Below are 24,736 nucleotides of genomic sequence, written 5' to 3'. Positions count from 1 at the left end.
TTGAAACACTATTGTATCTTCCATCATCGATACCAGCAAAATCATATCCCTCCCGCTTCTACACTTCTACCCATCTCAATCTCTTACCGGCGATCAATCCTAACCCACCCATGTTCGAAGATGACAAGATCATTAGAGGGAACGACTTCAAAATTGAAATCAAAATCGGGAACCAACCCTCCAGGACTCGTTCAATCGACTTGCGTTCAATGTATAGTTACAATAAAATCTGATTAACCCTGTGTAATCGTTCATATCGGCGTCATTATCTTCACACACTATTGATACCCTTAATACAGAGAAAAGGAATGAATTTTCTTCCACCTGCTTGAATTTTCATCGCCAAAACCCTACAGTGCGACGTCCCTCACTGTCTCTCTCCTTCTTTGTCACACCCCCAAACCAAGGATGACGGAAACGTCCAGGGGTGGAGGACTTCATGTATAGTATCATAACCACAATTTCAATAGTAATTTAAGCAAACACAACCAACATATATATAATTGAAAAAGTTACATCACTTGTATGAATTACATGTTTCAAAATCAATTACAATATGTTGACAAAATATGAAAAGTTTGACGCCTTAACGTCCCATCCTCAAAAGCACTTGGTTACCTGTTTAGCGATTTCCTGAGAATACAAGTTGTTTGAAAAAGTGTCAACACGAGGGTTGGTGAGTTCATAAGAGATTTCTTTAGAGAAGTAACCTGTTTTCCTTGTAAAAGCGATAAAAAAAATTGTATTTAAAAGAAAATCCAATATTTTCTTTAATGTGTGTATGTAGTTCTATATCTCGAGTGATGTGTAATCATAAATACCTAGACCGAGAGTGTATGGTAATATCTGTATTTATTGATATAAAAGTGATTTTAAATCGACATAAAACCCCTTTTGTTTTATATAAAAAAAATATCCCGTAAACTTTAGTGATTGTTAGCTCCCTATGTGAGTCGTTATAACCATACTATGACTAGAGGTAACCTGCACAACGTCTGTTAGACGCCCTGATCCTATGACTCTTGTCACCCACAGACCTGCCGGTCCAACTGTAGCTAGCAACGAGGTGTGGGATGTCAACCCCAATATAGATCTATACACAATTATCATGCTCTCCCTACAAGAGATTTTGGTTATAACTTACAGGAATTTAGGGATCCCGTACTCGGACGTACGGGGAGAGATAGTCTCACATCCTGAGTTAACAAGTTTACGTGTAGTGTGCATGAGTGTAGAACCTTTTTGTATGAATGTACCCTTTTTGTACGAGTGTGTTATGTGATGAATCTTAAACTATACCTATTATAGTTTATCCAAAACGTTTCTAGTGTATAAAAACTCTTTTATGAAACTGCAATAGTGCTATGAATCCATAAACTATGTTAATTATAGCTTAATATACGTGTTCTAAATAAATGAATAATCTTATAATGAGTGGTTAAGTTTCATTTTATGAAGATAAACTAACAAGGAAACACATTCAATATTTAGAACTTATTGTTATACACTTTGCTCAACATAATACAAAGTGTTATGAAATTTATATGTTGTTAACTAACTTTAACCTTTCTACACTGTTTTGGAAAAATCATAGAAAATCATACGAAGTCGAAAACTGAATCCGTAAATTTTGAGAGTTCCCAAAATGTGTCTAGTTTACTCATAATTTTTATCATGATTTTTAATGACCTCCAACTTGGGTGAAAAAGTCCATAATCACAGACTGGTCCGGATTGGTGTTTGAAATGATAGGCAGTTTTGTAAAAATCACCATAAATTGTAGAAAAATCGTATGGAGATGTGCAAGTAGTAATTTTAAAGCTAAGAACTTGAACTATTTTCACCTTATACAGTTTTTTTTGAAAACAAAAATGTTTAAGTTTCCCAAAACAGTCCATGAATGGAGTTGAACTTTTCTGATGAAGGCTGTTAGAAAAGTTTAGTTATGTTCTTGGTGTTTTAACTTGTTTCCCCCCCCCCCCCCCCCCTAAAAACTTGAGAAAACATGAAAATGTAGGGTATGAACTCACCTTGAGTGATTTTAGTGGATGAATGTTGGGTTAGGGAAGTGTTCAACTCAAGAACACTTGAAGATGCCTTGAAGATTTTCGAGAATCTAACACCAAAATGATGTAATTTGTATAAGCAATCCATGATTGGAGTAGAGGGAAGTGAAATAATCATAGAGAGGATGAATTATACTTACCAAGAGTGTGAGAAAACTTGACAATCAGCCTTGAATCTCGAATTTGATAGAGAAAGTTTGAGAGAAAAGTGGAGTTGGATCCTTGGTGAAATGAGAGCAAATGAGAGAAGTGAGGAGAGAGGATGTTTTGTTCCAACTCTAAAAACGTGGGAATGGGTGGTAATTGATTGTAATGGACATTGAAGTGACCTAGGTAAGGTGGGGAGGTGTGGCTGGTCATAGAGTGGGTGTGGGGGGTGGTTGCTTGTGACATAAGATAAGGCAAGGTCAACACTCCACCTTAAATAAATCAACCATTAGATTTTTATTATTTAAATAATGATTTTTATGAAAATATGATTAAATTATGAATATTTGGGGCTTATTTTGTTAAAATATGAGTTTTGGTGAAAATCCCGCATTAAAATCTCGAAGAACGGGCTTAAAATGTTAAAAATATCAAAATTGGACGAAAAACATCAATTTTCTGAAGTCTGGCCGAGGTTTCAGTCTTCTGATGCCAAAACCGAGAGAAGAGAGGGGAAGAACCGAGAGAGGCAAGGAACTGAGAGGGGAGGGGCAAAGACCGAGAGGAGAGAGCAGAGACCGAGAGGAGCGAGCAGAGACCGAGACTCGGTTTCGGTCCTGGTTACTTTCAGTCCAAGGGGCTCGGCCCTAAGATGCTTCGGCTCCTTGAGAAGGGTTTCGGTTCCTAAGGTCCATTTTTCTCGTTTTTACCCCATTTTAAGCCGTTTTTGACCCGGTTAAGGGTCGGGATGGCCCGAAAGACTATAAAAAGTCCAAGGAACTTTTGAGAGAGATTTGAGAGAGATTTGGGAGAGATTTCACATACTTGGAGAGATTTGGGAGAGATTTGACATTCTTGGAGAGATTCCTCATGTAAAGAGATATTTGAGAGAGATTTCACATACTTGGAGAGATTTGACATTCTTGGAGAGATTCCTCATACAAAGAGATATTTGAGAGAGATTTCACATTCTTGGAGAGATTTGGGAGAGATTTGACATAGAGAGAGATAGAGTGAAAACGATTGAGAGAGGTTCCATGTGTGACAATTGTGAGTGTTTGGCTCCGCAACACAAGGTTCTTGAGCCCTGTTAAGTCATGATTAAGGATCTTACACACACCCGATGAGTATGCAACATGGTTTTATCAGTTTAGTTCATTGATTAGCACTAAGGCTCAGGAAATTTTAACACAAGAACTTTTCCCAAGTGATGTTTTCCCATTAATATAGCAAGTTATGCAGTAATTACATAACGCAAATCCTAATACACAAGGTTTAATCGAGTTGACCGGTTTGACTTGATGACTTGACTTGACTCTAGATTGACGATTGTCACATTCTTTCTCACAAATACACGATCTCATCGATTCCAATACGCAATCGATTCCCTACATTGATTTTTTAGATCAATATCAAGTTTTGATAATGATGGAGGCAAGGAATTCGTGGAAGCGATGTCGCAATTTTTAAAGGAGGTTTAGATTTGAATTTTCTTTTTTGTCTTGTTTATTTATTTCTCTATAACCAATTTATTTTCATAAAATATATATTTGAATTTCTTTATGCACCAAGGGGAGGCCAGTCCTCCTTGTTCTCTCTTTATCAGGGTTTTCTGAACCTATATTCCCATGTGTTGGTGTTGATGTCTATCTAACAGGTACTTCTGTATAGTGCATGGTGCAAGATACGTTTTCTTCAATATTCTGCTAGATTTTTGGAAGAGTATACTCTAAACTTCTTAACGTTTGTGTGTAATATACTTGTTTTTGTTGAATATTCTTACAAACTTTTTTCAAGATCCCGAGGGTATTATGGCAGAAAGTAATTCTGACAGGATTTCATTCTCATTTATAATACTTTTTACATGAATTTCAAGAATCATTCTTAGAAGAATGGTATCCTCATATGTATAATCTTATTCCCATGCTTATTTTTATTTTTTAATACAGGTCTTTGTTTACTCGTTAGTTAAAGATCTAAAGTCAAAGGAAATAAATTATCTTCTAGGAAGAATGAGAATGAAGATTTTTTCATGGATGACATTGTAGTCTTATAGAATCAAGATTTGTTCAAGATTGACTTACTATAAAGCTTGTATTTTTATAAAACGTGCCAAAAATTCAAAAAAAGATATTGTATATTTATAGAATGTGACAGTAAAAATTGTTTTTTATTTATTTTTGTACTTAGATTCCTCGATAATATTAATAATAGACGATTATTCTTTAAGAATGTTGTTATTCTTTAACTCATGGTTCAAAATTTTGTTATTCTAAAAAATGTTCATTCAATCAGAATATGTATTCTATCAGAATTGGTATTCAACCAGAATATGTATTCTATTAGAATATGTAGTTTAAACTCTTGGTCCACATTAATTCTTACACCCACACAATATTTACAATCCACATTATAACCTAGCCCTATATATATATATATATATATATATATATATACACACACACACACACACTAGTTGTGAGATCTGTACATTATACGGGTTGATTAAAGAAAATGTTGAATATGAATGCTTAAACAGGAAATTTATTTTAATTTAAAATTAGAAATAAGTAAAAATTATGAGGAAACAAAAACATGAAAAAATAAATAAATAAAAACTATGTATTTAATTGTTGGACTCGTGTACTAAACGTGTTAATTATAACAAAATGTTAAATATGAAGGGTTAAACTGTAAATTTATTTAAAATTGAACCTGAAGTTTGAAATTTCAAGTTTAAAATTTGAAATTAATCTCTCTATACTAATAAAAGAGTAGTCTTTTGTCATGTGTCACCATATTAGAATTTTTAATTAACATGCACTTGTCAATCTATAAGTTCACTATTTTAAATTTATTAGACACTAGGTGTAAGACCCGTGTACTACACGGGTTTATTAAAAATAAAAATTTAATATCAATATTTAAACATTAAATTTAATATTAATATTTAAACATTAAATTTAATATCAATATCAATTTTAGAGCTCTCATTAGTTATGTCATTTATTACATTATAAATATATCATTTCTTTTTCAAGGAAGCATTTATTTCTCTCAATTGTAACCGAAATAAGTTATGATATGTGAACAAATCAGAAAATTCCATGTGGAAATAAATAAATTCTAAAAATCTATTAAAATGCCATGTGTCCAAATTAGTGAGGACATGACATGTGGCAGAAAATAAGTTTTATTTATTAGTATAGATCCTCATTAATGTGATGCTACTGATCATTGTATTTATTCTTTATTTTAAATTTAAATTTCATATTATTGTTTTCATTAATTCACAAACAAAAATCTGTAATATATATTAAAAATTAATTTTACATATTATTCGAATCAACGATTATAATTTCACATAACTAATAAAAATACATCTTAAATAATAATTTATTTAAAATAATTGATTAGTAATTTTGAGTTTTTACAATAAAAGTTTAATTAATTTTATAATCGTGGTTCTCACGAGTTTTAAACTAGTATAGTAATTATGGTATGTTTAATTTATGGAACACACACTAATGATATATTAAAAAATGAAAAATGAAGTAAATAAAAAGTGGATTATAAATATCTCAAAATTATGACAAAATGATATATTACATAATCCATTAGAAAATGACATGTAAAAAAAATATTATCATTTATTAGGATATAAATATATATATATATATATATATATATATATATATATATATATATATATATATATAAGTTTTATGGAAAATAAAAATCATAAAAATAGATAAAAAAAAATATACTTAGAGATCACAAATCTTTTTTTTTTACTTTGTATTCTTTAAAATAACACATTTTAATATAAATTCGTTGAAATGTTTTATTTTTAAAAAACAAAAAAATAATAAATAAATAACTAATAAAAATTTCATTTTTCCCAACAAATTTATATAAAAAAAAACTGTGAATTTTAAGAATATAATGTCAAAAAAAAAAAAAGATTTGCGATCTCTAATTATTTTTCTATGCATTTTCATGATTTTAGGGTTTTTAGGTTTTTTTTTTCCATATAACCATTCCCTATATATATATATATATATATATATATATATATATATATATATATATATATATATATATATATATATATATATATATATATATATATATAGGGTTAAGTTCATGTAAGACGGCCTAATTTTGTGAGAAGTATTTTTTTATTTATTTTTTATTTTTTAGTTAATTCAAGTTCATAAAATAATATTTAAAAAAGAATTTTTGGATTTTTCTATTTATTTTGCATTTTAAAATTATTTTTTAGAATATGTCAGTGTAATATTCTATTAGAATATTTCACGTATTTTTCAAAAAAAATGGATTTTTTTTAGTTCATTCAAGTTCCGAAAATAATATTTAAAAAAAGAATTTTTAGATTTTTCCATTTATTTGGCATTTTAAAATTATTTTTTAGAATATGTCAGTGTAATATTCTATTAGAATATTTCACTTATTTAAAAAAAATATATGGAACTTTTTATTTTAATATATATATATATATATATATATATATATATATATATATATATATATTTTAGTTAATTTAAATTCCGAAAATAATATTTAAGAAAAGAATTTTTGGATTTTTCCATTTATTTTGCATTTTAAAATTATTTTTAGATTTGGTCTCACGGTCTCACAAAATTAGAATGGTCTCAAATGAACTATATATATATATATATATATATATATATATATATATATATATATATATATATATATATATATATATATATATATATATATATATATATATATATAGACACACACATAATCCATATTATCTTGTAGAATTATGCTTATTTTTTAGTATAATTCCAATACCCCCCCCCCCCCCCCCCCCAAAAAAAAAAAAACGAATCGTGGGCTTTGATCCAACGTCGAGGTTGGAACGAAATATAGTAAACAATGATCTGCGAAGACTCTTTGTGAAGACATCAACAACATTGAGATGCAAAGGGACAAACTTAATACGAAGTTTTCCAGCTTGAACAAGTTCCCTGATAAAATGATAATCCAATTCAATATGTTTTGGCACGTTTATATGAAATAGGATTGTCACTAATGAGGACGACACCTTTGTTGTCACATAGACGAAGTTGGCACATTTTTAAAAGAGATGTGCAAATCAGCAAGAAAATGTGTAATCTTGATAACATCTTTAGCAATATTAGCAAGGGAGCAATACTATGATTTACAATTTAAATGAGAGATAGTCGAATGTTTCTTGGAACTCTATAACACAAGACTAGAACCATGAAAATTGAGTAGCTGGAAGCGGACCTTCTAGTGTCAAAGACAAGATGCCCAATCAACATCAAAATTGTTGGATTATTTTCTAAGCCTATAACCATATCAAGGGTAAAAATTTCATTTTTAATACAACCCAAAATAGATATCATTTATTCCAAACATTTCAAATCAACATTAAATAAAACATTTATCAGAGTTCATCCCAAAATCATTCATTGCGGAAATCCTAGGTGTGTGCACTGCAATCAATCCGAGCCATTCCTTTCCAAAATGATGATGCCTGAAACAATAAACAAAACCTGTAAGCACGAAGCTTAGTGAGTTTCCCATAGCATACCATACACACAATCCATATAACACATATCTTGTTAGCTATAAAAGTACATGTATCACATAAGCCATGCATACATATAACCTAGGAAAGCCATGGGCTACCCCACATGGTCTTACTTCCAATACCATGGGCAACCCCACATGGTCTTTACTTGGACTGCCATGGGCTACCCTACATGGTCTTACACCTATGGCCATCGGCTACCCCACATGTTCTTTACTTGGACTGCCATGAGCTACCCCACATGGTCTTACACCCAAGGCCATGGGCTACCCCACATGGTCTTTACTTGGACTACCATGAGCTACCCCACATGTTCTTACAACCAATGTCATGGGCTCCCCCCGGGGTCTTCATGCAAAACATATGATCACAATACATATCAAGACATAGAGTAATTACACATATATCATAAACACATAATGGGCCGGCCTTGGTGTCGTAGACCCATGGGTATGGTGAGAAGACTCACCTCGAATGTAGAAGCTTCCTGAGGAAATCCTTAGCTGCAGCCCCTACCAATTAACAGAGCTGCCACTACCGATCAATATTCCCAAGTTAGTGATTGGGCCCTATACCATAATCCTTAATCCAAGCATGGGGTAAAATGACCATTTTACCCCTGGCCTAATATGATACACAACTAAGGGTCCAAACCCAAAACAAGGCCCAACATCATAATGACCATAAAACCATCAATGGCCCAATTTTCCAAATTGGGCCCAGACCTTTCCAATGGACCTTATACTAAAGCCCAATACTTTCCTTAGTCAATAATCCTGACCCAAATGGCCCACGAAGGCCTACAGCTACCTAGTCTAAGAATTTTCCAGAACCAAGGCCCACAAATGTGAAGTCCATTTCTATATTGGGCCACAAGGCCCATTTTTGGCCGAAAGATGCATTTAGGCCCAAATATCAACAAATCCAGGCCCAAAACCATTAGGGCCTAAAGGTCCAAAGTCCACAAAGGCCCAAGCCCTTCTAAGAGCGTACGCCCATCGTACCTCTTCTGTACGCTTAGCGTACTCAGCAAATGGGTTGTACGCGCAGCGTACTACATAGTACGCCCAGCGTACAAGTATCTCATGCACAACATCCATTAAGTGTTTAATACTTGATCCAATAAGTCCAAATTACAGATTTGAGCTATACGTAACATCTAAACCCATAAAGTCACTGACTTGGTGACTTTCCATGCCCCAAACAAACCCAAACTACAAAAGTGACATTCTACTTCCATAAAAGTGATCCTAACTCAAGAATGAACCCATTAAGACCATCAAGATTGCAACTTTCTGCCTTAGGGACTCAAATGGCATCAAGGGTGGCAACCCCAAGCCTAAAAACGGATTTGAAACCATAAAGCTCCATTCTTGGGACCAAAAGATCGAAAAACCCAACATAGAAGATCTAAGCATTCAACGGTCAAGTTCAAAACTTTATACCTTCATTAAGCTGAGAATGAGTCCTAAAAGTCAGATCCATAAGCTCCTCCTTGATTCCCACCCTTGCATCAAACTCCAACTTCTTGAAAATGGGTTAAACACCCCAAAAATGGACTCCATAAGCTCAAAATGCCACCATGGATGCTATAAGACGATTTCTATTGTTTAAAGGGGTGGAGGCTAAAGGTGATAGGGTTTGGTTATGAAATAAGGGGTTTAAATAAGGTCCAAGACCTTAAAATAGGGTTCTGATCGGACGGAATTACGCCCAGCGTACTCCACGGAACCTTCGCGGCCACTCCTATTCATTACGCCCAGCGTAATCCAAATTACACCCAACATAATCCCTAAGCCTGAAATGGCTAAACTTCTGAAAGTCATAACTTCTTCGTTATAAATCCGTTTTCAACGGTCCTTGTATCCACGGAAAGGTGACAAAAAGCTCTACACTTCTAACAACTCAAATTTTCCTTAAGACCTTCCGAACAAAAATCCATTATCCATAAAAGCCCGAACTAACACTTTACCAAATTACCCCTAGGCTCCAAAACACAACCCGAACACTCGAAACACTCCTAATACATCACTGGAACCCAAATGGGCCTAGATATTACCTTATCTAGAGCCATACTCCTTATGAAGACTAAACTTCGGTCCACAACCTTAATCTAGAAGTCAATTCGAAACAGAGCGTCACAACTCTCCCCCACTTAAATTAGATTTCGTCCTCGAAATCATGCATCACCGACCCCGACACACCTAAAAACCTGAACAACACCACTACAAACCCGTTAATACCACAACCTACTCAAGGTAATTAAAACCAATCCTCATAAGGTTCTAGAACACGGAGATGAACAAATTCCTTGCAACCCGATCACACTTGCCCCACCTGAAATTTGAAGTCTCGAGATGGTCTGTCTCCCTGAAAGACTGCCCACAATGAATCGTTATCAAACTGATTTCCTAAGAAACCCATCCAGAAAGAATACTCCCCACTCACAATACCTTGATTCTTCCTAAAGAACAATATCATCGACCAACCGCGACAACCGAATAACAAGCAATTCTGCATGCAGACCCCAAATCACGGAAGGCGCTCTTACTCCTCTAACTGTCGCATGGCTACTTTCCTGGAGAACACTCGGGGACCTCCCTAGCCTCAACCTGTCTACCAAACGAGCCCAACCCAAAAGGTGAAAACCACTAGAATAGTTGCAGACTTACATCACAGTTGGCCTCCGCCGACCCATCGCTTCCTGATTCCGACCTGTCGTGGCTCTATTACCGATAGGGCCACTCGAGACACATCACAATGGCTTAAACTACCATCAAACCAATCCGATAACTACCCTAGAATTCTGCCCTTGGCATATAGATTCCCCACATCCCAACTCACTAAAACAAAATCCTGAACGAATTCCGATTCGGGTTCCTATCCAAATCCAAATTGTTACTGCGATCATATCCAAAGATCCTCGAATCGGCATTTGCATATCGTACCATGACTTCCTGTCATCCTTTACTCAACCAACTAATAATTTCCCTTAGCTGATTCCCTGAGACTTCCAATCTCACACCTGGTCCAACCATCAGGTTCTTATGAGATCCAATAATAGGGCTACCCATCTGTAGCCCTACAGAAACATGAACTGCTCGACCACAAGATCCTATATCACAAGGTCCAACCCTTAGCTCATCAGTCTCTACCGGATCCATCCTAAATTCCCATAACCACCCGAGCTCGCCTCCGGATTTCTGATCGGTCAATCACCTCTGGTCCTCATTCCTTACCACAACCCTGTGAACTAGCCTACCCTAGTCCAAATCACTCAAGATAGCCCGTAAATGTTACGGCTACCATGTAATCTTACAACACTTCCCACACCTTCAGTTCATTAGTGAATGATACGACTCCCCCGTAGTCTTACAACACCTTCACCTTGACTGTCCATACACATCTCAATGTTGAGCACCCCTGCAGTCTATCCTCCTAAACTGATCTCAACTACTGACTAGGACAAATCCTGGTTCCCTCCCCCGAAGCCTACAATATGACATCAGAAAGACGCATTCCAAATGCTGGGAGTTTCCCGAACTCCCATCCCACGATATCTGATACTCAGTCGGCCCCTAAGGCCGCCTTTCCTCCCAAAAAGGGGAATGTGAGATGTATCCTCATTTCACACTTGCTTTTATCCTAGTTATCTGAATGATTCTCCCCCACTTATATTCGACTAAACCCGTTTGGCACATGAAAATTGAAGGATTCGTGATCCTCATTACGTTCCAATGTTCACCTTGCTGACGATCGGTGCTTGACAAAGCTAGAACAACATGAATAACCCTGTACAAACGGCACACTACCTGAAATCCAGTTAACACTTCTTGTATCCCAACTACATCAATGACTTCAAACGCTTAAAGAGACAACACGTTCAGATCTCGGAGTCCAACGAACGGATAGTTTAACCAAAACCTCAACGAAAAATCTCGCTTCCCTCAGAAATCCTGATGGCTCTTCCAAACGTATATACCAAGGCTACTAAAAACTAGACATAACTCCCTCATTCACGCCCTTGGACCAACCCCAAAAATGACTAGAGCAGGTGTACTCAATGATCCTCCCTGAGCGTCAGACAGTCGACCTCCTTATTGTCCACCTGAACATAACGAAAATATAATGGGCTTACTCCTATGGGCAATCCCTGAAGACGTGGCCAAACTTGCTACACCTGTGGCAACCCATATCACTAAACAGATTCTAACAATGACTCGAAGTAATCACAGTATATGCGGAATTCGCTCCGCGAGGCACATCCGCCTGAGGATCCCTCAAGATTCCTCGTCATGTTGAAAGGCATCTGTCAACCCTTGATATCCTAGAAAATAGCAGAAATCTGACCTGAGATCCAACTCATCACGATTCCCCAAACGATACAATTACCTGATACCCACTGGAAATGGCCGAAGACAGTATAACCATAACATCAGAAGGGTTCCTGACCTCCTCCTCCTCCTATGGTACCGCGACCACCCTGAGAACATAATGTAGCACCTCATTCCAATCCCAAAGAGAGTCCACGCCCTTGAAACGAATCTTCATCATGCCAATCATGCGAGCGTGGTGCTAGATCCAACCCTGCTGGCCTCCCGAAACCTGATCCAAACTCTTGGGTCTCCGCGCGAGACCCTCTAATCAATTCTCCTGACCTGAACCTCTCTTATTGAGGTACCCTAATCGATCTTCTGTCCTCAACTCTGACGTCCATATCATTCAGGGTCTCACACCCTGATACCCTCACGCGTGCTCATCCTTATTATGCAAGCAGCTATTCCCACGATCAAGGCATAACCAAGAATTCTTCTTCCCATAAGCTTCTCATATTTTCCATGACTCTCACTGATTCGAGTATGGATCCTATGCTTTCAGTAGTACGGGTCCAATACTACCTTCTAAACCTATCCATACTTTCCTCAACAATCCTCGTGAATCCTATAAGTCGCTTACTTCACCGATACACTAACTGTCCGCTAAACAACAAGACAATCTCTACCGTAGCACCTCCTAGGTTCCCAACCTCACCCGACCCTCAACTGCTGAAAGATTCCCATTATTGTCAACTAGCTACCTCATTAATATAGCCACATGTAGCAGAGATCAGATAATCCTTCAAGTAAAAGACCCGTTCCTAGAATGGTTGGACTCAGACAAGAGCTGCGCAATAGGGTCAAGTCCATCACTCTGAGATTATCCATTCTGTGCTACATGTGACTTGGCGTATTCACCTGATAGCTAACTCACATTAATAAGAGTCCTACAAAGCACAAAGCAAGCAACATTTAGGTAATCGGTAAATCTAACCACAATACGCTAGACAAGTCAGTCTATCCTGACATCCAATCTGCATCTAGGTAACATCTGTCACTACTCTCATCCTAGGCTCCCCCTAGGGTCTTCAACCTGTGAAGCTATCATCAGATAATCACTCCACGTACCACAACCCATGCTGTCTACATCCATCCATCCTCATTGTCGGCTGCCCTTGTGCATACAAATTGTACACAGAACAGGAAACGAGTCCTAACCGTATACAATTTTTAAAACATACACTTAACAGTTACAAATACCAATTATCATTCTAATTCCAACATGACATCCAATATCCTCATGGCTACAAGTACCACATATCAGGCCAACCTATTGCTGACTACTCGGCACTAGCATGAAAGTCTACCAGCTCATACAACATATAAAGGCATCTCCCCTGGCCGTAACTAGCATGCGATTCACAGATTCATAAACCAAATCATAACAGAAAACATATGTGGGTATTCTGGGGAAACTTACTTAAGCTCGGCCGATTGCATGCACCACACCATTTCTTGTCTTAGAAAATCTTTCTTCGAAATCCTCTTTCTTTTGAAAACTTTACAGATCCTCAGTTTGAGTCTAGACTCACCCGAAAGTATGTCCGAATCCCTCAAACCAAGGCTCTGATACCAACTTGTAACGACCTAAAAATCAAGGGTAAAATTTTTATTTTTAATACAACCCAAAATAGATATCATTTATTCCAAACATTTCAAATCAACATTAAGTAAAACATTTATCAGAGTTCATCCCAAAATCATTCATTGCGGAAATCCTAGGTGTGTGCGCTACAATCAATCCGAGCCCTTCCTTTCCAAAATGATGATACCTGAAACAATAAACAAAACCTGTAAGCATGAAGCTTAGTGAGTTTCCCAGAGCATACCATACACACAATCCACAATCCACATATCTTGTTAGCTATAAAACTACTTGTATCACATAAGCCATGCATACATATAACCGAGGAAAGCCATGGGCTACCCCACATGGTCTTACTTCCAATGCCATGGGTAACCCCACATGGTCTTTACTTGGATTGCCATGGGCTACCCAACATGGTCTTACACCCACGGCCATAGGCTACCCCACATGGTCTTTACTTGGACTGCCATGGGCTACCCCACATGGTCTTTCACCCAAGGCCATGGGCTACCCCACATGGTCTTTACTTGGACTGCCATGGGCTACCCCACATGCTCTTACACAGAAGGCCACGGGCTCCCCCCGAGATCTTCATGCAAAACATACGATCACAATACATATCAAGACATAGAGTAATTAGACATATATCGTAAACAAATAATGGGCCAACCTTGGTGCCGTAGACCCATGGGTATGGTGAGAAGACTCACCTCGAATGTAGAAGCTTCCTGAGGAAATCCTTAGCTGTTTCCCCCACCAGTTACCCGAGCTACCACTACCGATCAATATTCCCAAGTTAGTGATTGGGCCCCATACCATAATCCTTAATCCAAGCATGGGGTAAAATGACCATTTTCCAAATTGGGCCCAGACCTTTCCAATGGACCTTATACTAAAGCCCAATGCTTTCCTTACTCAATAATCCTGACCCAAATGGCCCATGAAGGCCCACAGCAACCAAGTCCAATAATTTGCCCAAACCGAGGCCCACAAATGTGAAGTCCATTTCTATATTGGGCCACAAGGCCCAATAGGCCCAACTATTCCATTTTTGGCCGAAAGATGCATTTAGGCCCAAATATCAACAAATCCAGGCCCAAAACCATTTGGGCCTAAAGGTCTGAAGTCCACAAAGGCCCAAGCCCTTCTAAGAGCGTACACCCAGTGTACCACTTCTGTACGCTTAGCGTACTCAACAAATGGGTTGTACACGCAGCATACTACATAGTACGCCCAACATACAAGTAAATCATGCACAACATCCATTAAGTGCTTAATACTTGATCCAATAAGTCCAAATTACAGATCTGAGTTATCCTTAACATGTAAACCCATAAAGTCACTGACTTGGTGACTTTGCATGCCCCAAACAAACCCAAACTCCAAAAATGACATTCTACTTCCATAAAAGTGATCCTAACTCAAGCTTAAACCCATTAAGACCATCAAGACTGCAACTTTCTGCCTTAGGGACTCAAATGGCATCAAGGGTGGCAACCCCAAGCCTAAAAACGGATTTGAAACCATAAAGCTCCATTCTTGGGACCAAAAGATCCAAAAACCCAACATAGAAGATCTAAGCATTCAACGGTCAAGTTCAAAACTTTATACCTTCATTAAGTTGAGAATGAGTCCTAAAAGTCAGATCCATAAGCTCAAACTCCAACTTCTTGAAAATGGGTTAAACACCCCAGAAATGGACTCCATAAGCTCAAAATGCCACCATGGATGCTATAAGACGATTTCTATTGTTTAAAGGGGTGGAGGCTAAAGGTGATAGGGTTTGGTTATGAAATAAGGGGTTTAAATAAGCTCCAAGACCTTAAAATAGGGTTCTGATCTGACGGAATTACGCCCAACGTAATTCTGGTATGCCCAACGTACTCCACGGAACCTTCACGGCCACTCCTGGTCATTACGCCCAGCGTAATCCAAATTACACCCAACATAATCCCTAAGCCTGAAATGGCTAAACTTCCGAAAGTCATAACTTCTTCGTTATAAATCCGTTTTCAACGGTCCTTGTATCCACGGAAAGGTGACGAGAAGCTCTACACTTCTAACAACTCAAATTTTCCTTAGGACCTTCCGAACAAAAATCCATTATCCATAAAAGCCCGAACTGACACTTTACCAAATTACCCCTAGGCTCCAAAACACAACCCGAACACCCAAAACACTCCTAATACATCAGTGGCACCCAAATGGGCCTAGATATTACCTTATCTAGAGCCATACTCCTTATGAAGACTAACCTTCGGCCCACAACCTTAAACTAGAAGTCAATTCGGAACAGAGCGTTACACTAGACTTATCTTATGGATTGCTTGGTGGGCAAGTAACTAGATAAGGATAAGGACTAAAACCCTAATCTCTACCCTATATAATGACCCCTTGGCTCAGGGAAATCGGCAACTTGTTTTCTAAGAAGCCTTAGAGCTGATTTTTAGCTTCTCCCCTCTCTTTTTTGCCTCTCCATTTGCTTGTGGTGTTTGTGAGCCATTAGAGGTACTATACTTGTGGTACTTGCTTTCCAAGACAAGAGATTGAAGAATTGTGTTGTTATTGCAACATAACAACAAGAGGTATGTAATCCCTTCTAGTTTATATAAATTTCGAAATATATAAATGCATGCTAGGGTTCCTCTTGTGTTCATAAAGTTGTGTATCTAATAGAGAAAACATAGATTCAAATCTAGGGTTGCATGCACACATAGGATTGTTTGTACATAACCCATCAGTGGTATCAGAGCCTTTGGTTGAATTGTTTTCAATTAGTATTATACAATTGTATGAATTTGACACTTTAGGGTTTATGGCCAATAAACCCTAGGAGGCTAGGATTTCGATTTTAGGGTTCTTGAACCCTTGTGTTCGAAATTCTGAAGGGTTTTCAAACCCTTTTTCCTTGTTGCCCAAGGTTTCGAGATCTAGGGTTTGCAAGCCCTAGATTTTCGAGATTTGTCTCCTCCCCAAGATAATTCCCTAAAATTTAGGGATTTGGATAATCTCATATCTTGTAATTATCTTTTAATTGTTAAATATGATAATTAAAGATTTTGAATTATCCCCTCCTATGTTTTCGAAATTTAGAGGGATATAAGGGATTAGGATAAAATTAAATGTTTAATTTAAAATAATCCTTTATGATTTATTAATTAAAATTAATTTTTTAATTTAAATAATTATTAAATCAAGAGTTTTGATATTTAAAATTTTAATTTAAAAGTTATAAATTTCAAAAATTATAAATTGAAATTAAACCCCTAGTATTTTTAAAATGTTTAAAATACACCATATACTATTATATTATTACAAGATTTATATATATATATATATATATATATATATATATATATATATATAACTAAAATGCTAGTCTTACCGTTAGTAGGCCTCATTCACGAAGCTGATCTATAAGGGGGTATAAGGTTATGGCCGTTTAATGGGTATCCACTCTGACCCACCGCTTCCTTGATTGGTGGAGAGTCGTTAGCCAAACCGGTAGGATAAAGCAATCATCTCTTCATTAATAAGTATAATGAAAATATATAAAGTAATTGAACGTTTTTTTACAAAATTTCCAATCCTAGTTACTTTAGGCAAAAGTGAATTCATGCAATCCAATGAAATTACACTTTGCACCCTTGATAAGAAGTTAGTGGAGCGTGTGTGGTTAACCGGCACACTAATTGGTTCTAAGAAAAGGTGGAAATGGGTGAATCATTGTTTGTCATAGTCCGATAGAGTGTGTGTGGTTAACCAACACATCGAATAGGTGACTGTAACAATGAGGGTACCATGTATATTTGCATGGTTATTCACACCTGCTTTGTGATCCTCGGCATCCCAGTCACAAACATGAGGGGCATATCGAGATTTAAACATGCCATTGAAAAGTTCAATGAATCTCAATATCTAGGAATTCTTAATACATTTAAAACCTAAGCCTTATGTTTTTCATGGTGAAGAATTAGTGAATCGTCATTCACTTACCTCCAAATTATTTGCATGTTGGATTACGGCATCCCTTTTCTAATGTGTAAATAATGTTGTTGGATCCTAGCCTTAATTTCTCATTTTGGGTGTTTAACTAGGGATTCAATTCTAATCAAACTTTATTCCTTTCTATTTGCAGATGCCTAACGCAAACGCAAACAACGCTGTTGTTGGTTCATTCTCGCTAATGAGCCTATGTCAAAAGGTGACATTCGACGGATCGAATTTCAATAAATGGATAAAATTCATTCGCATGATTGCCAACTACGAGGACAAAGAATATTTCATCAACTAGAAACTTGAAAAGATCAATCCGTAAATCGCTACTCCTGAAGAAATGGCCGTCTTTGAGACCCAGGAGCGTGATGCAACGAAAGTCCATTACATGACGATTCAAAAGTCCTATGACGACATGTATCCCTATGAAATGCACCAAGATTTGTTGGAGAGGTATCACCAAAGCGCAAGGCAAGAGCGCTACGAGATCATCACCAACATGATCACCGCTAAGATGGGAAGTGGAGAATCCCTTACCTGACATTTGCAAATGATGCAAAGGTATGTTGATCGTCTTTGCAAGTTAAATGTTAACTTTAAGGAAGACTTGGCTATCGACATCATTCTCCACTCCTTGCCCTCGTGCTATAACCAATTTAGGATGACCTACCACATGAACAAAAAAGAAGTCACCCTAAGAAAACTCCAAGGATTCCTAAGGACTGCTGAGAGCAACCTCAAGGACAAATCTATTACACCAACTCCCACTCCACCTGTTGCTCCTGTTTTGGCCATTGGGCAAGAGAAGGGAAAAAATAGGAAGGCTCCTTCAAAGATCCACCACAAGGGAAAGCCCCAAGATGGTTCCTCTACTAGTGGAACCAAATTTGGTCCTGCTAAGCCCAACTCAAACCCTAAGGAGGCAGAATGTCACCACTGCCACAACATAGGACACTGGAAGAGAAGCTGCCTTGAATATCTGCAAGCCATCAAGGATGAGAAGATCAAGCCATCTTTCGTAGGTATTTACACAATTAAATCAAATGATTCATCACGTACTATTTCTTGGGTTCTTGATACAGGATGTGGTTTTCACATATGTTTTGATTTGCAAGTACTAAGAAGAAATAAAGATGTGGAGCGTGGAAGAATATATCTAGTCGTCGGAAACAGAAGATCGTCGCATGTCACGAAGGTTAGAGTGTATTCTTTAGCGCGTAGTAATGGATTAGGTTTAGATTTAGATAATTGTTGCTATTCACCAGATATGGCAAGAAACATCATTTCATTTCATGGTTTGTTTAGATAAGGATTTAGATATTCGTTTGATAATGAGAAAGGTTCAATTTATGCTTATCTAAATGGTGTCTTATATTTTGAAGCAGTGCCTTGTAATGGAATTTATGAAACTGTTATGGTTGTAGATAACTTAGGAAATGATGTGTTGTGTGTGGATTCTTCCAATGGTTTGGATAAATCATGCTTGTGGAATTGTCGTCTTGGAAATGTCAACAAGAAACTCATAGCCCAACTCCAAAAGGATGGAGTGTTGGAGTCATTTGACCTTAGGGACGATGACGTGTGCGAGTCTTGTTTACTTGGAAAGATGGCCAAGTCACCCTTCTTTGGCACTTGTGAAAGAGTTGAGGGTTTATTGGATCTCATACATACCGATGTGTGTGGGCCCTTTAGATCCACCACAAGGGAAGCGAACCGCTTCTATGTGACTTTCACCGATGATTATAGTAGATATGGGTATATTTACTTAATCAAGCACAAGTCATAAACCTTTGAAAAGTTCAAAGAGTTTAAACAAGAAGTGGAGAATCTATTGGGCAGGAAAATCAAGATGCTTCGATCCGATCGAGGAGGAGAGTATCTAAGTCTTGAATTCCACGATTATCTCAAGGAATGCGGAATAGTTTTGCAATTGACACCGCCTAAGACACCACAGTTGAATCGTGTAGCTGAGAGGCGTAATCGAGCCTTGTTGGACATGGTTCGTTCCATGATGAGTCGTGCTTCACTACCTATCTCATTCTGGGGTATGCCTTAGAGACTGCCGCTCATATCCTTAACTTAATCCCTACAAAGAAGGTTACCAAAACACCTCACGAGATGTGGATAGGGAAAGCTCCCTCGTTGGCACATATCAAGGTTTGGGTTGCGAGGCTTTCGTAAGACGAGAGACTCACGACAAGCTCAAACCTCGTAGTGAGCGATGTATTTTCATCGGCTACCCGCAGAAATCCTTTGGATATCTCTTCTATAGACCGGGTGAAAATGTTGTCTTCCTTGCGAGGAGAGGAGTTTTCCGAGAACAAGAACTCATAAACCAAGGAGACAGTGAGAGGCAAATCGATCTTGAAGAGATTCAAGAGACGAGCGATGAAGGAACCTCTAACGTTGGCGCTCAACCCGAGGAGGAAACTCGGGTTGAACCAATTAATGAATCCTTACCTCTTAGACGTTCCGAAGTAGTTAGAGTTCAACCCCAGTTGTATGGTTTTGATATTACTACCGAAGGGGACATATATATTAGTGAGAGTACACTAGTAAATCTAGTTGAACCTAACAGATATAAGGAAGCCCTAGCAGGCCCGGAGTCTGCAAAATGGAAAGAGGCGATGGACAATGAGATTCAGTCCATGTATGACAACCAAGTTTGGAATTTGGTTGACAATGTGCCCAGACGTAAGACGGTTGGGTGCAAGTGGATCTTCAAGAAGAAGACAGACATGGATGGGAATGTGCACATGTATAAGGAGAGATTGGTTACGAAGGGCTTTACTCAAACTCCTAAAGTTGACTATGATGAGACCTTCTCACCAGTTGCTAAAATTAAGTCTATTAAGGAGATGCTAGCCATTCCTGCATTTCATGATTATGAAATATGGACTTTAACAAGCATCTCGCAGATGGAATCTTTTCTTTGATGAGAAAGTCAAAGAGTTTGGATTTGTACGAAGCGAAGATGAATCATGTGTATATGTCAAAGCCAGTGGGAGTATAGTTAGCTTTCTCGTGTTATATGCCGATGACATATTACTCATAGGAAACGACATCCCGACACTTCAGGAAGTTAAGTCCTAGCTCGAGAAGTGTTATGCTATGAAGGACCTCATAGAGGCTTCCTATATTCTAGGAATAAGGATAGTAAGAGATCGAAGTAAGAGACTAATAGGAATTAGTCAGAATACTTACTTGGACAAGGTACTAAAACATTTTAGTATGGAGAAATCAAAGAAGGGAGAATTACCGATCCAAAGTAATGCCAAGTTGAGTAAGACTTAAAGTCCGAGTACTGAAGCCGAGATAGCAAAGATGAGCCGAGTACCTTACACTTCCGCAGTAGGCTCAATCACGTATACTATGACGTGTACTCGCCCTGATGTGGCCTTCGCTTTGAGCATGGTCAGTAAATATTAAGGGAACCCCGACAAAGCACATTGGACCACAGTCAAGAATATCCTTAAGTACCTTCGGAGGACCAAAGAACGGTTTCTAGTTCTCGGAGGGAGTGATGACTTAAAGGTGCAAGGGTATAGTGACGCCAGTTTCCAGACCGACAGGGACAACTACCGTTCGCAGTCGGGCTTGGTCTTTACCCTTAATGGAGGAGCAGTAACTTGGAAAAGTTCCAAGCAATAAACCGTAGCTGATTCAACCTGCGAATTAGAGTACATTGTAGTGAGCGAAGCGTCAAAGGAGACAATATGGTTGAAGAACTTCATTGGAGACCTTGGAGTTGTACCTGCCATAACGGAGCCTATGGAAAATTTCTGTGATAATGAAAGAGCGGTTGCAACAATGATCCGAATAAAAGGGTGGCGTCGGTTGTGTTGGTAGCTATAGCTGGTGATGGTGATAGTGTTTTTTGTGTGTTAAAATCAGATATGAGAGAGAGAGAGAGAGAGGGAGGGAGGGAGGTGGGGATGGAGTGTGTATTGTCTTTTTTTTTTTTTTTTTTTCCTGATTTTTATGGCAAAAAGAAATTAAAAATAAAAATAAAACATAAATGAAAAAATAATCATTAAAAACTTTTTAAAAAAATCATAATCAAAATTACGATAAAATTCTTATTTTTCACCGGTAATATTAACCCAAAACTTTTTAGATTAAAATAATAATTTACACTAAACACAAAGACCGTTTTTTGCAATTTAGTCTTATAAGAATTATACAAATTATGGTTATCATTTACAAAATTTTGTCAATTTGTTAATTAGGTTTTTTTTTCAAATCTAAAAATAAAAAAACAAAAAAACAAAATGATAAAAGAAATGTAAGTGTTGCTTATGATTTATATGCCATCATTAAACTTTGATAAAATATAGAAAAAACATAACTCTTTTTAATAAAAAGAAAACAAGACAAAATCATCATCATCATCAACCACCAATCATCCTAACCACATTCCTAAAAATTGTAGGGTACTTCTTATTAAATTAACATCCAACAATTTAACCCATAAAACAAAAACACGATAACAAAAATTATAATTATAATTTAAATAATCCAACTCGATAATAACGAAGATACAATCCAACCGTTGACCATCGTCAATTAATATGAATCTTAAGCTTGAGTCTCATAAATTATATTTTATTGTTTTGGCTATGTTCGTTTTTCAAAATCCAAATTATATTTATTCAATAAAATGATAATAAAAATAAATATAAATAAAAATAATAAAAAAAAGAAGATACCACCACTTATTGGAGTATAAGAATCATCCCTCCCAATCTCTTCTTCTTATTATTATCAATCGTCATATTTTTTCCATCTTTCTGTCACAATAAACACATTTTCTTTATAACTTATTCATCACGTATGCTATAAAACGTTTCCATGTTCAATTTTCATAAATTTACAAACTGATTTCCCATAACTCCGGCCAAAATGGAGGCCGGCGGTCCACCGGAACCAAAACCCTCATCATTGACACGTCTCAACACCTTCGTCGGAAAATCCCGGATCGGAAAACGGTTCAAACTCAATGAACGCAAGACCACCTTCACCACCGAGCTCCGCGCCGGCACCGCCACCTTCCTCACCATGGCTTACATTCTCGCTGTCAACGCCAGTATCCTTTCAGACTCTGGCGGCCCTTGCTCCGTCTCCGACTGTATCGACCTCTGTTCTGATTCATCCGTCGCCGTCTCCAACTGCACAGGTCCGAACTTACGGGTCATTCAACCCGACGACACCTGCAAGTTTTCTCCGGTGAACCCTGGTTACACCGAGTGTTTGGGAAGAGTCCGGAAAGATCTTATCGTCGCCACCGTAGCTTCTTCGCTTATTGGGTGTGTGATCATGGGCACTTTCGCTAATTTACCCTTGGCTTTAGCTCCGGGAATGGGGGCTAACGCCTACTTCGCGTACACCGTCGTCGGATTTCATGGCTCCGGTAACATATCTTATGAAAACGCCCTCGCCGCTGTTTTCATCGAAGGGATGATATTTTTGTTGATTTCTGCCGTCGGCTTACGAGCTAAGCTTGCGAAATTGGTTCCGAAGCCGGTGAGAATCTCTTCGTCGGCCGGAATCGGCTTGTTTTTAGCTTTCATCGGCTTGCAGAGCAACCAAGGTATCGGCTTAATAGGTTACAGCTCTTCAACTCTCCTTACCATCGGCGCGTGTCCAATCTCCTCACGCGCTTCACTCGCGCCGGTAATTACTTTCCCCAACGGCACTGTCACCCTCCTCCCCGGCGGCTCCGTCTCCGGCGATATTATGTGTCTGCATAACCGAATGGAGAGCCCAACGTTCTGGCTCGGCGTCGTCGGATTCGTAATTATCGGTTACTGTTTGGTTAAAAACGTAAAAGGTGCGATGATTTATGGCATTGTGTTTGTAACTGCTGTATCATGGTTCCGTAACACGCAAGTAACGGCGTTTCCCGACACACCGGCCGGCGACGCCGCTTACGATTACTTCAAAAAGGTCGTCGACGTGCATAAAATTGAATCCACCGCCGGTGCACTGAGCTTTTCCAGCATGAACAAAGGGTATTTCTGGGAAGCATTGGTTACATTTCTTTACGTCGACATCCTCGACACCACCGGAACTCTCTACTCCATGGCACGTTTCGCCGGATTCGCAGACGAAAACGGCGAGTTTGAAGGTCAGTACTTTGCTTTCATGTCTGACGCAACGTCGATCGTTGTTGGGTCACTCCTTGGGACGTCACCGGTGACAGCGTTTATAGAATCTTCCACCGGAATAAGGGAAGGTGGGAGGACTGGTATGACGGCGTTGACGGTGGCGGGATACTTTATGTTGGCATTTTTCTTCACACCATTGCTAGCGTCGATACCAGCGTGGGCGGTGGGGCCGCCGTTGATACTCGTCGGAGTTCTGATGATGAGATCGGTGGTGGAGATCGACTGGAATGACATGAAACAGGCGATTCCGGCGTTCATGACGTTGATATTGATGCCGTTGACGTATTCCATCGCATATGGATTGATCGGTGGGATAGGGACTTACTTAGTACTGAATCTGTGGGATTGGGGAGAGGGGTTATTACGTAAATTTGGGATTCTTAAGGGGTTTAGAAGTGATAGATCTGTTAATAATAGTAGTGTAGGGGGTAATAGAGTAATTATAGGAAATGGTATGGATGGAAATGATAAAAGGGTTGAAGTTTAGGGGTTTTTTATGAGCATATTTCTTCTTATATTGGCTTTTGTTAACGTGATTGATTACTTACGATATTCATCATATTGTTTTTATTTTGTTAATGGGGACATTATTTGATTTTTATTATAATAGTACAAAAATACAAATTATGTCTATTTGTTTCCTAACGCGTATACTATTTAGTTTTCGTTTAATTAACTCATAATTATACAAAAGTATCTAAATTTCACCATCATGTCTTTATTAAATAAACGTGCGATGTTCTGATGTGATAATTTTATTTAAAGGGATTTATAAAAATAGTAAA

General features: G+C 37.8%; 1 protein-coding gene across 1 annotated transcript; it reads left to right on the top strand.

Annotated features, from left to right (window-relative positions):
- The first annotated feature begins 22,530 nt into the window (after window positions 1-22,530).
- Window positions 22,531-24,530, top strand: LOC145015278 (adenine/guanine permease AZG1-like). Its single transcript, XM_078973732.1, has one exon. The coding sequence runs from the start codon at window positions 22,687-22,689 to the stop codon at window positions 24,436-24,438; it is 1,752 nt and encodes a 583-aa protein (XP_078829858.1). The 5' UTR covers window positions 22,531-22,686; the 3' UTR covers window positions 24,439-24,530.
- Window positions 24,531-24,736: the final 206 nt, after the last annotated feature.

This window comes from Lactuca saligna, chromosome 9 (genome assembly GCF_052625555.1).
Source record: "Lactuca saligna cultivar CGN05327 chromosome 9, ASM5262555v1, whole genome shotgun sequence".
NCBI lineage: Eukaryota > Viridiplantae > Streptophyta > Magnoliopsida > Asterales > Asteraceae > Lactuca > Lactuca saligna.
Note: the sequence above shows the minus strand (reverse complement) of the source record. Positions and strands in the feature narration are given on the sequence as shown.

Excerpts from the sequence above, each read along its gene's own strand:
- LOC145015278 (XM_078973732.1), top strand. The coding sequence starts at position 22,687 with ATGGAGGCCGGCGGTCCACCGGAACCAAAACCCTCATCATTGACACGT.